Here is a 13,808-nt window from a genome sequence, read left to right on the forward strand (position 1 = left end):
TAGGTCCAGATAAGGAGAACTTAAGATATTTACTATCTGCCTGTACTCAGTGACCTGCATTTCAGAAAATAGAAGATTCAATGACAGAAATAACTGATCTAGCATAAACAATTTGGGTGTGGTATGCTAGAGATTTTTATAATATTATTCTGTTAGATATGTTGAGATACTCAGAAGGCTACTGGCTAACTGAAATAAGTGAGCTCATTTTTATTTCATTTTATTTTTGGAAAAAGATACCTGTATTCAATATACTAAGTAGAGTTGGTCTGATTTCCAGGGAAATTGCTGAAAGAATGCCCAACCCTCGGTCTTTTCTTCTCCTTGGTGATGCATACATGAATATTCTAGAGGTAAAATTTCTGATGTTACTGAACTGCAATTTTTAAAAAGTTATTTGTGATGAGTATAACTTTCTGTTAAAAGGAGTGTTTTTTAAAATAATGTTTAATATTTGAAGATCCAGTCATCACAATAGAAGGGAGATATCTATTACAATTTTTAAAAATTGATTTTTTTTTTAAGGTTGAGATCCAGTAATTTAGCAGTATTGTTATTTGAAATAGAGATGAAGCCGGGGGCAGTGGCTCACACCTGTAATCCCAGCACTTTGGGAGACTGAAGTGGGTGGGTCACCTGAGGTCAGGAGTTTGACACTAGCTTGGCCAACATGGCAAAACCCTGTCTTCACTGAAAATACAAAAATTAGCTGGATGTGGTGGCAGGCACCTGTAATCCCAGCTACTTGGAAGGCTGAAGCAGGAGAATTGCTTGAACCTGGGAGGTGGAGGCTATAATGACCTAAGATCACACCATTGCACTCTAGTCTGGGTAAAAGAGTGAGACTCTGCCTTAAAAAAAAAAAAAAGAGACACCAGAAGTATGTTGGGAATATTCTACTTTAAACAGAAGGATAAAAGGAGCTATAGACTAAGGTGGTGTTTTCTTCAAAGGTGGCTGTTGTAGTGACTTCTGGAAATGAAAAGTCAGATGGTGTCTCTTAGTTCACATAGTGTTATTTATATAGACAAGAGCACAATTAATATGAGGAGAATTATACTAATAAGTTATACTTACCCATACCTACTCTTCTTATCACCTTTTTGAAATTGTTAAATTTCCTATCCTTCAATATACACTTAATCTTATGTAATATTCCAAATGTAGAGCTTAATTATAGAAATGTTGCACTTTAATTGGATCCAGTTATGCTTTTTATTGCTTATTTTTTGTGTCTGGCAATATTAGCCTGAAGAAGCCATAGTAGCATATGAGCAAGCATTAAATCAGAACCCGAAAGATGGGACACTGGCAAGCAAAATGGGGAAAGCACTTATAAAAACTCACAACTACTCAATGGTAAGTTCTTTATAGTTTGAAATATCTCTTTTGCATCAAATTTATCATACCCTGTTCTCGAGAAGCTTCTGCAGGCACCATTTGCATCTTTAATGGTTTTAAACTCCAAATCTGTATTTATGAACTGGGATTTGTTTTAAAGGCTTTCTCAGTATCTCAGATTCTTCATTGCTTCATTTTGTAATGATTGTTTGGACCCTAGAACTTACTTCAGGCTTCATCTTGCATCTAAAATCCTTGCTACCAAATAAATTACCATAAAATGGCTATTCTTACATCTCTTTTAATATGTGACAAAACATATGATAAATGTTCTTTCTGTTGCATCAGTTTTTGCAAGCTATGTGCTTTGAGTTTATCTGTTTTCTAGTAAGGAAAACAGATTTTTCTTTAACTGTTATATTCTTACCCTATTCCTGGTAATTGTTGACCGTATGTACAAGAGCTAGCAAAATGTGTGTCTTTGATAAGGTTCACTGGCCTCATAAAACCTGTAAAAAAATTCTTTGCCAAGTACTGTTCTTTAGCTACTTATCATAAGAAATGTTAGCTGTTAGCCAGGTGCAGTGGCTCACGCCTATAATCCTAACACTTTGGGAGGCCGGTACGGGTGAATCACTTGAGTTCAGGGGTTTGAAACCAGGCTGGCCAACATGGTGAAACCCCATCTCTACTAAAAATACAAAAAAATTAGCCGGGTGTAGTGGCAGGCACCTGTAATCCCAGCTACTTGGGAGTCTGAAGCAAATTGCTTGAACTTGGGAGGTGGATGTTGCAGTGAGCTGAGATTGCGCTGCTGCACTCCAGCCTGGGCCACAGAGTGAGACTTCTTTGTCTAAAAAAAAAAAAAAAAAAAAGAAATGTTAGTTGTGATTGTGATGATCTAGTCTCTGAGAAGAATGGCATACTTAATTGACAAGCAGGTATATGCCTACAATTCTTCCTGGTTATTTCCAGTTATACCTACGCTTTAAGTCTATAATGTGTAAAATAGCTGTGCTTGAACGCCATTCTCATTGCCTTGTTCCCTTAAATGAAATGGATCTTATTTAGGCGATCAGTTACTATGAAGCTGCTCTGAAAAGTGGACAGAATTATCTTTACTATGACCTGGCTGAGCTCTTACTAAAATTGAAATGGTATGACAAAGCAGAGAAAGTTCTTCAACAAGCTCTGGCTCATGAACCTGGTATGAAAGTCTTTCTAATTTGAAAAATATCTGATAAGTCTGATCCATTTTATTTTTATATTGCATAAATATGTATTTATATCCTCAATATTTTATATGTGGTTGGTTATATAAATACATGCATATTTTGTCTTTTATCAGAATGCCACTCTACTAAAATGTGGCATTTTATAATAGTAGCAGATTTATGAAACAGTTAAGTATGTTATAGAAATATAGCTTACTTTCCAAAATAATATAAAGTAAGTTATCTTTAAATTGCAACTACCTCATATTTAAACACATTAACATTTTTGCAGTCTTTACTTTTTAAAAAAGTAGCACATTTCTTTTTTAAAATTCTAGCACTATAAAAGAATATAATGCATAAGTCATCTGTTTCTCCTATGAATTCCATTTGCCTTGTTCTCAAATTATCTCCCTAGTAATTTGTAATTTAATATATAGTCTATATATGTGTCTGTGTATAAGTGTAATGTGATTTTCCTTCGCAAAACTATGTTACTTTTCCTGTCTGAGATAGTTTGATGTCAGTATATCGTGCATTTAATTTGCATTTCTTTGATGAGTGATAAGGTTAGGTATTATTTTGTTTATATATCTTATTTTCCTCTAGGAATCTTTATTCATATTATTCTATCTACAGGCATCACAGTGTTCCATAATGCCAATAAATTAGTTAATTTTCTGGAAATTATTGGATATTTAATTTGCTTTCCTTTTTTTTTGATATTATAATCCATGTTACAATGAATATCATTGTATCATTCCTTAGTGTAGATTTGCATGTATTTCCTAGAATAGGATGCTGAGTTGAAGATTTTGTGCATTTAAAATTTGGATACTATCAAATTACCTTCTTACAAGTTTGTAAAAATTTACTTGTTTAGGATCTTTATTTTTTAGTAAAATCTAGTGATTGCCCATTGCCAGAATTTAAAGATTACAGCAATGAATAAAAGTTGTGTCCTCTCCCACTATTCAGAGAAAACGATATTTAACAACTTGTATATCATGATAATCAGTCTCCCTGCCACCATCTTTCTCTCTCTCATATATACACAATTATTATACCTACCACTTTTTTCTGTCTAAATGGATTATAGTACACTTACATTTTGCAGTATGCATTTTTTGTTTAATAACGTCTTTCCTTAATAGAAATATAGCTTTTCTTTATTTTTTAGCATATGTAGAGTAGTCCACTGTATGTTAATAATCATAATTGATTTGATGAGTCTCCTATTGGAATAGACATTTAGATTGGGGAATAGTTGGAAGCAGTACTGAGATAAAATCCTTATTTATATATATACATATATACCTCTCTCTACTTCCTAGAATTAACTCTTGCTCCATTGTTCTTTCTTAAGGCTAAAAACTTCCTGACATTATGTAGCATTAGTCATGAAAAGTAAACTTATTTTAGTTTGCATTTCTTTGATGAGTGATAAAGTTAGGTATCATTTTGTTTGTATGTCTTATTCTAAGAATTTTTAATTTGTATTCTTTGTCTTTAATCCTTTAACTGATATTCATATTATAGATATTTCCTCCCAGGCTGCCTTTTCTTTATCAGATTTGTTTATTGTATTTTTGATCAAATAGAATATTTAATGATCATATATCCGCTTGCCATGTCTTTTTTTGGCTTCTGAATTTCTTGTTACTCTGAAAGACCTTCCCTAATCCTACCATTATAAAATTATTTCCATATATTTTTGTCATTTCTGTTGTTTTAATTTTTATATTGAGAAGTTTAATCCATATACTTTACTCCACATACAAGTTTTACTGTATAGTTTCCAAAATGGATAGCCAATTTTATTTTTGTGCCATTTATGGAACTGCCTCCTTTATTTTATAATAAACTCCTTTATATTCATTACTCTGATTATAGGAATCTAAGTTTTATTCCATTGTGTTATGTTTCTTTTCTTTTGCCAACACCATGTTTAGTGTAGCTTTAAAACACTTTTGAACACATGATGAGAGAAGCACTTTGTAAGTTTTCTGATATTTTCAAAATGATCTTTCAGTTTAGCTTTGATGAAATTGGTGCTTAAATTCTCCTAATTATAAATATATTTATTGTATGAAGTGTTACTACTTCCATAAAAATATATGCGTGGATTTGTCAGATCTTCTTTTGAAACACTCGAAAGGCCAAAATGTGGATATACATTTTGAAACGTTTGTAGGGAGAGATTCAAATATGTTTTATTTACAGTGGGTATATTTATGTAATATAAATGCTTTCATTTAATATTTGCCGAGCATACCCATGACATACTTAGAGGCCTTCAGATACATTTCATATATTATTTCATCAGGACTCATATTAATCTTTGAGGCAAATGTAATCATACCCATTTGAAAATTAGCAATCTGAAACTCAGTTTTATTGATATGTCCAGGTCTACCTAGTTGGTAAAACGGCATGGTGTGTCATGAACTATGCACTGGACAAATGGTAGAGCAAACATTTTTGTTAATTATCTAGGGTCTTTTATTGTTCTTAGACACAAAATATTCAGCATTAACCAAATAATTAAATAGTACTTACCATGTACCAGAGTTTGTTTTCATTACTTTGCGTATTTTAACTTATTTAGTAACTTATTAGCTTTTAAAATTTTACATCCACCTTGTGAGGTAGGTACTAGTGTTTTTCCTATTTTACAGATGAAAGGGAAATATAGAATGGTTATATGCCTTGCTCAAGATTAAATGTCTAGTAAGTGGTAAAGCCTAGATTTGAAACCATACTGTTTAACATCAAAGTCAGTGCTCTTAGTAACTATACTTTATTGCTTATTAAGTATCTATGATTTTTGAAAGAGCAGTTATCTTCTTAATTGCATATAGCAACTATTCTTCTTTTAATGACTTCAGTAAACAAATTTTTTATACACTTAAGAATAAAAATGAAAATTATTTTGATGTTTAATTATTATTTATGTATGTCTAAGAAAAGCCTCTAGTTGTTAACCAGTTCTTTAACTTTTCAATCAGCCAGTTTTTATCCTAAATCTTTTTTTTTTTTTTTTTTGGCCATTCTTCAGTTAACTGACAAATTTTTAACTTTATTCACTATTTTTCAAAATCATTTTTTTTCAGGAGACCAGTTTTTAAAATTCTAGGAAAATTTAAACATTTATTTAAGATGAGTAATTTTTTTGTTACATTCCATTCTTTCATAGTAAGTGAACTGTCAGCTCTCGTGGAGGATGGACGTTGTCAAGTTCTTCTAGCAAAAGTTTATAGTAAAATGGAAAGACCTGGTGATGCAATCACTGCATTACAACAGGTAAACACATTTGTTTGTGAGTGTGGTCATGAGGTAGGAGATGGATGCAGAAGGAAATAACGCCACGTATAAGAGGAAAGCAATCTTTTTTGGCCAAACAGCTACAGAATATATGTCAAAATAGAAATATGTGTTGAATACTTATGGATTATACAGTTTAAATATATTATTACTACTATTATAACAATTAGGAAAGATTGGTGTTTTTTAATCTTGCTTTATAGCTGAGGAGACTTGGTTGAATAACTTGTGTGAAGTCATATGACTAGTGTCATAGTCAAGATTTGAACTCACTTAGTGCTTTCTCCCTCCATTTATTTAGATCTTTTTTTTCTCTTAATACTTTGTTGTTCTCCACATAGAGGTTTTACACAGATTTCCTTAGATGTGTTCCCAAGTGGTTGATTTTTTTTTTATGATGTTTCAGTTTCTGGTTTCTAACAACTTCTTTATAAGTGACTTAAATATTATCAAATGTACTCTCATCTATTAAGATGATCATATGTCTTTTCTCTTATTTTTCTTTTTAAATGTGGTATATTTAATTGATTTATTTTCAAATGTTAAACCACTCTTATATCCTTGAAATAAATGTCACTTTGATATAATTTTTAAAAAGATATTACTGGAATTTAAAGATGTTTTATAATATTTTGTTCAGGATTTCTACATCTGTGTTCAACAAGTTGTTGCTAATCTATCTATTTTTTCTTTTCTTTTTTTTTTGAGGTGGAGTTTCACTCTTGTTGCCCAGGCTGTAGTGCAGTGGTGCAATCTCAGCTCACTGAAATCTCCGCCTGCCGGGTTCAAGTGATTCTTTTGCCTCAGCTTCCCAAGTAGCTGAGATTACAGACACTCGCCACCATGCCCAGCTAATTTTTGGATTTTTAGTATTTTTAGCAGTGACTGGGTTTCACCATGTTGGTCAGGCTGGTCTTGAACTCCTGACCTCTAGTGATCCATCCCTATTGGCCTCCCAAAGTGCTAGGATTACAGACATGAGCCACCATGCACAGCTGCTAATTCTTTAATGTTTGGAACAATTCAGGGTTGCAGACCTTGAGACTTCTTTGAAGGAAGGTTTTTATCTATGGATTCAACATCTTTAATAGATTTCAGACTGATCATTTTCAAATTGATTCTTATATCAATTTAGATTTTTTAAGTAGTTTATTGCTAAATTTATTAACGTGAACTTATTAATTGTATCTTTACTTTTGAATGTCTATAAATGTAGTGAAAAAGGTCCTCTTTTATAAACCTGATGTTAGTAATTTTATTTTTCTTCTTTAATAATCAGTTATGCTAGGGGTTTATTATCTTACTAATATTTTCGAAGAGTCAACTTTTTCCTTTTCTGGCTTCATTAAATGTTTTAACCTCATAATTAATTCTTCTACTTTCTTTGGGTTTGGTTTACTATTTTTTTTTAGCCTCTTGAAATAGTATGTTAGGTAATGGATTTCAAGCTTTTGTTCTTTTTTTATTCATTTGAAGCAATAAATTTTTCTCTCTCGACACCGGTATATCAGCATTCCACAAGTTTATTATTATTCAGTGTAAAACATTTCCTCATTTTCACTTTGATTGCTTCTTTGACCCATGTGTTATTTAAAAGTGTAGTATTCAATTTTTAAGGAGTTCTGATTTGCTTGCTATTTTTCTGATTCTGATTTCTAGCACACTTCCACTGTGCCAAGACATACTTTGAATGATTCAGTTCTTTGAAATTTGTTGAAGCTTGCTTTATATCCTACATTATAATCTATTTTGGTAAAGGTTCCATGTGGACTTGAAAAATGCATTTCTAGCATTACTATAACCACAGTTATTCTTGCACCAACCTAATAAATACTTAGGTCAGATTTGTTGATTGATTTTTCTGTGTCTTCCTTGTTCTTAGGGTTTGGCTGTTATTTATTTGTTTGCTTGGTTTTGGTCTATTTGTGTAATTTGCTATTAGGAGAGGAATGTTAAAGTCTTTCAGTGTTATTGTGTGTTTCTCTTTTTCCATTTAATTCTGTGTATTTTTCCTTCATTTATTTAGAAGATACATTATCAAATGATCCAGACTTGGAATTGCAATATCTTCCTGGTGATTAAGTTCTTTATAATAATAAAATGGCCTTCTTCATTTCTAGTAATGCTTCTTGCTTTAAAATCTCCTTTGCCTTCTATTAATAAGCTAACTCCAACTTCCTTTTAGTATTTGCATGATATATCTCCTGCATTCTTTTACTTTCAGTTTTCCATGTCCTTATGTTGATGATCTGTCAGCATATTACTTACTCTGAAAATCTTAATCTATTATATTTTGTTAACATTTAATATGATTATGAATTATGTTTAGATTTATATTTGCCATATTACAATGTATTTTGTTTTTGAATTTTCTTGACTTTTATCTAAATTAGTTACATTATTCTTATTCCATTTTCACTCTATTATTGTTATTTAAACCTTCTTTTAATACTTTTCAGTGTTAGCTACACATGTCTTCTTATTCAAATTCTACTCTACCTTTGCCTTTTCCATTATTGTTGTCATGCATTTTAAATTAGTAGCTTGAAACTTTGTTTATAGGGAACACAATGTGATATATTTTATTTCAGTATCAGACACTGGAAGATTTTTAAAGAAATCTTCTAGGTTTCTCCATCTCATTTAAACAATTTTGCCTGTCTGCCTTATCCATTATGTGATGATTTTACAGCTTAATTCTGAGAGGGATAATCTCACTTCCCAAGTTCCCTGGAGGCACTAAATGTTCCCCAGATAAGATCCATAATGTTGGTTTGTTTTGCAGTTGTCTAGTTTCTAGATACAAAAGTGAAATGGTATTTGCATCTTAATCATCACTTGCCTTCTTAATACTTTCTATTTTTTAAAGAAGACCTTCATTATGTTTATCTCATTCTATTTATTCTGTGTCTGTGAGTTCCTGTGATATGTTGGAAGCAATAGGGCTCTGAGGTAAGCAAATAGTTTATATATGACTATGTTCATTTTCCCACAAAGAGTATTTGTCCAAGATTATACAGCTGGTTACTAGAAGAGTTTGAAGTAGAATTCAGATGTCTCAGTCCTAACCCTTTGTGCTTTCCAGGATACTGTACTAGTCACTTGATTTTCATGTACCCAGAAGACTTGTGCATTCTGCAAATAATTTATAGTGTTTTGGTTTTGAGATTTAACTGACAGGTTTGTGTGTGTGTGCGCGCGCGCACATGTGCATGTGTGTGTGCGTGCTCACACAAGTTTCAGTAGAATGTCCCAAAAATTTTTTGTTCTAGTTGTGAATGAATTGAGCTTGGATTATTAGATTTCTGTGATCTCCATCTAAGTTTTTGATATCATTAAAATATATAATCTTAAACAATATGAATGTCTTATCCTTAATTGTTGGTACCTTTTAGCCTTTATTTTCTGAATCACATGATAGAGAATTGCACCCAGCCCTAGGTTAGCTACCAGTAGCTACAAAGAAAGTGTAATCTTTGGTAAATGTAGACTTTTAAAACATTTTAGAAATAAATTTAGCTTACTTCACTCCTTTATGAGTATCATTAATCCCAGTCACCATGGTTGCATGAGCCCCTGTGTTATAAAAGCAGATATATGAAGCAACACCAAAAAACAGCATGCCATGGCTAGACAATACCAGCATCCCAAACTGTAATCGGTTTTAAGTTTATGTTATAGCACAGGGATTATTCATTTTTAATAAAGTTTGAAGAAGTATAACATTCTTCCCAATGATAACATGCTGCATATTCTTAATGACAAAGAGACAAACCTTAAGATGCAATTCAAACAGGAACTTACAAATGGAATCAAAGTTTTTGATATTTTATGTTCAGTTATTCAGCAACCATTTATTGAGCTTAATTCTCCACATTATGTAACTTAGGGATTCCATCATAGTGTTTCTGCAAAGTTGCTAAATGTTTTTGGCAGTGAGAGAAATGGTAAATTTAGGGAAATCTAAAGTCTTATGAATTTTGCTTTCTAAACATTTCAGACTTTTCCAATAACTCTGTATTTCAGTAGCCCTCTCTGTCATCTTAGAGCCCACTTCATCGTTATTTCTTGCTTATTCCTGCAGTAGCCTCCTGACTGATTCCATCCTCCTCTAGTCTCATTTTTCTCTAGTCAGTTCTTCACAGTGACGTCAAGATGATGGTTCCCAAAGATAAACCTGATCCTGTCAGGCCAATTCTTGTAAACATGGTATAGTAGCTCCCCATGGCCTCTAGGATAAAATGTAGATTATTTTACAGGCTTACCTGTTGTGTATTCTCTGTATCTTTCCAGCCATTTTTTCTTCTAATTATTGGATCAAGCAATATATCCCTTATTCTCTTTCCTTCACATGTGCTTCCTAATGCCTATGAGCCATTCCATCTTTTCATCTTATTTGTTTCTCCCCAGCTCACCAGGGCATAACTACTAGCCATTCTTTTTTTTTTTCTTTTTTTTTTTTAGAGATGGAGTCTCCTTTATCACCCAGGCTGAAGTGCAATGGCACGATCTTGGCTCACTGCAACCTCTGCCTCCTGGGTTCATGCAATTATCCTACGTCAGCCTTCCGAGGAGTTGGGATTACAGGCTCACACTGTCACATCCAGCTAATTTTTTGTATTTTTAGTAGAGATGGTGTTTCACTATGTTGGCCAGATTGGTCTTGAACTCCTAACCGTGTGATCTGCCTGCCTTGGCCTCCCAAAGTACTGGGATTACAGGCACGAGCCACCACGCCTGGCTGGTACTAGCCATTCTTTAATTCTCACCTGACCTCCAAGACTGAGTTAGGTTTTCTATTATGTACTCCCATGACAACAGTATTTTCCACTTACCTTATTGGAAAAGGGACAACTGTCCTCTGGGGTCAGTTTGCCAGGGGCCTCTGTTGCCAATATTTATTCCTCTTTCTCTTTCATTTTCACTTTCCTTCCTACACTTGCAATTTACGAGTTCAGGATGTAAAGCAGTATATGGCCATAAATGATGGGACATCCCTAACAAAATGCTAGGAGGCCGCTACCTGGAAACTTCTGTCCTTGGCATAGTACCGTTACCCCTGAGGTGCTAGGGACGGGCCCCTAGGTCTTTCTCCCTGCTTTCTACTTTCCTAATGGCTAAGTGATGTCAAAGGAGGACATCTTGATGTGTAGAGGTGCAGTAATTCAGGGATGCAAGGATACCTTCCTGCAAGACGAGATCATCCTGTCTAAACCAATTGTTTTCAGGTTTTTTACTAGAAGCCACATGCATGAGTATGTGTATATGTATATATCTAAGTAAAAACATGAACAGATGTATGCATATGTATAACCCAAAACACACAAGTGTACATATACTGACATACTTATGTAAACACATATTAATATAACCAAAATAAAAATTTCATGAAGCATTAATCTTAACCACATGCTATATACACTCATATTTTTCTTTCATTTGCAGAGCAATGCTGTGTGACTCTCTAAACCTCTGGTTTGAGAAAATAAAAACAAAACCTGTTTCAAAGCAATTGTTAGCTAACATTTTGACAGAAGTCCCCAGAAGGGCACCCTGTGTGTAGCATAATATATGGCACATGGTATGCATTTACTATTTGTTAAATGAATGCATTCATTAGCAAATGATTATGCATAGCTCAAACATAAATTTTATTCTTGAAGACCTAAAACATGGGAGTTTTTACCATTTATTAAAGGAAGATCTCAATGTTCCAGTAATCAGATGGATGGGTAGAAAGGCTGATATTCCTCCAATTTAACAAACTACTCTACATTCTTACCCCAAGGAAGGCTCCACCTCCTCTTACGTGTTTCACAGTTGTATATCTTCCTTGGTGAACTTCCTATATACATACTTGTAACAGTGGGAAAAGGCTCAGTAATTTCATAGTGTGTTGTTGGAAAGATATATGCATGCTGGCTCATTTGCAAACAAGTGCATGCTTGAGATCTCAATAAGACATTTTCCTTGGATCAGGCTTTGTTAGATAAAGTGTTCATAATGTTTAAATAAATCTGTAAAATTATGCTGTGTGTGAGTTATGGAGAATTTAATTTCCTTTCTTTATTCCTTTTTTTTTAATTCCCTTTATCCTTATTTTTTTTCTAGGCTCGAGAATTACAAGCTCGGGTACTAAAACGTGTTCAGATGGAACAGCCAGATGCAGTTCCTGCACAGAAACATTTAGCAGCTGAAATTTGTGCAGAGATTGCAAAACATTCTGTTGCTCAGCGAGACTATGAAAAAGCAATTAAGTTTTATAGAGAGGCCCTGGTTCATTGTGAAACAGATAATAAGGTCAGTACCTTTATAAAATTTTAAGCACCTTTTATTCCAGATGTCCTCTAATTTCCTCAGATGTAAAATTTACCTGTTTATTTAATAAGAAGTTTTAGGCTGAATACGGTAGCTCATGCCTGTAATCCCAGCACTTTGGGAGGTTGAGGCAGGTGGATCCTGAGGAGTTTGAGACCAGCCTGACCAACATGGTGAAGCCCCATCTTTACTAAAAATGCAAAAATTAGCCGGGCATGGTGGTGGGTGCCTGTAATCCCACTACTTGGGAGGCTGAGGCAGGAGAATCACTTGAACCTGGGAGGTGGAGGTTGCAGTGAGCTGAGATTGTGGCACTGCACTTCAGTCTGGGCAACAGAACGAGACTCCATCTCAAAAAATAAAATTAAATTAAAAAATAAGATTTTAAAAGAAATGTAACAAAAATACAAGTTAAACGATTATTATTCCTCTAAAACTTTCAAAATCTTACATGATGCTTACTTTAAGAATATTAGAGTTTAAGGCTGGATGCAGAGGCTCATGCCTGTAATCCCAGCACTTTGAGAGGACAAGGCAGGCAGATCACTTGAGTCCAGAAGTTCAAGACCAGCTGAGGCAGCATGGCAAAAACCCACTCTACTAAAAAATACAAAAAATAACCAGGCATGGTGCTGTGCACCTGTAGTTCCAGCTCCTCACGGGGCTGAGACAGGAGGATCACCTGAGCCTAGAAGGTCAAGTCTGCAGTGAAACATGATGGTGCCGCTATACTACAGCCTGGGTAACAAAGCAAGACCGTGTCTCAAAAATAAAAAAGAAAAGAAAAAAAGAACATCAGAGTTTAAAAATTGTAATGGAACAATTAATATAAGCAACCTGAAAAATTGTTTTAATATTTATGTTTTTGATTGTCAAAATAATTTAAATAATTTTCAAATTAATTTATCAAAATAAATAATTATAAAATAAAATAATTTCTCAATCACAAATATCTGCATATAGCCAATTCAGTTCCTTGTACTAAACAGCTGTTGTACACTCTGTATTTCAATTGGTGTTTAGTGTTAGAATGCAAAAATGCCTAGACTGAATCTACGACCTCATATGGCACAGTGGGAGAATAAGTGTAAAGATAATTTTGGTGTAGTGCCCTTACATACATAACTGGCTATGTTAAAACTAAAATGTTTTTACTCTGTCAAGATCTGAGAAGATCTGGAGAGATGATTAATTTTTGAAAATAATTAATGGCTGAACACTAAGTAAGTGATGCTATACAAAAGGCAACTATACTCTAGAATTTAATGACTAGTTTGAACATTTTTATTAATATAATTTTTTTCAGATGAAGGGCACAAACAACCTTTAGCAAGGCATAACCAAACAGATACCTTTTTCAATGGTTGCTAAAGGAGTTGGAATCCTACTTTTAAATCTGAGGCATACCTTAGAGATTATCTGCTTGAAGTTTTTATTTTACAAATGAGAAGGCAGGTTAAGAGAGAGAGAAAGGACCTGACTTGGCCCCGTCCTGGAGGAGCTGGGACTAGAATCCCATCTCCTGGTTTTAAGACCAGTGTTCTTTTCACAAAGCATTATGTCTCCTCTACTTTTGAAGTGAGTTGCTACCTGTTTTTCTGTTTTGTTTTT

General features: G+C 33.6%; 1 protein-coding gene across 3 annotated transcripts in view; it reads left to right on the forward strand.

The window, feature by feature from the left end:
• Positions 1-13,808, forward strand: part of TTC21B (tetratricopeptide repeat domain 21B) — a 77,022-nt gene that overhangs the window by 37,731 nt on the left and 25,483 nt on the right. For all 3 annotated transcript variants that reach the window (XM_012440567.2, XM_064382650.1, XM_012440569.3), the window contains exons 16-20: positions 281-353; positions 1,249-1,359; positions 2,413-2,548; positions 5,752-5,858; positions 11,991-12,179. In XM_012440567.2, the coding sequence (XP_012295990.2) occupies positions 281-353; positions 1,249-1,359; positions 2,413-2,548; positions 5,752-5,858; positions 11,991-12,179 (616 nt within the window). The remainder of the gene's footprint in view (positions 1-280; positions 354-1,248; positions 1,360-2,412; positions 2,549-5,751; positions 5,859-11,990; positions 12,180-13,808) is intronic.

This window comes from Aotus nancymaae, unplaced genomic scaffold, assembly GCF_030222135.1.
Source record: "Aotus nancymaae isolate 86718 unplaced genomic scaffold, 86718_ANA_hifiasm-v0.15.2.pri h1tg000029l, whole genome shotgun sequence".
NCBI classification, from domain to species: Eukaryota; Metazoa; Chordata; class Mammalia; order Primates; family Aotidae; genus Aotus; species Aotus nancymaae.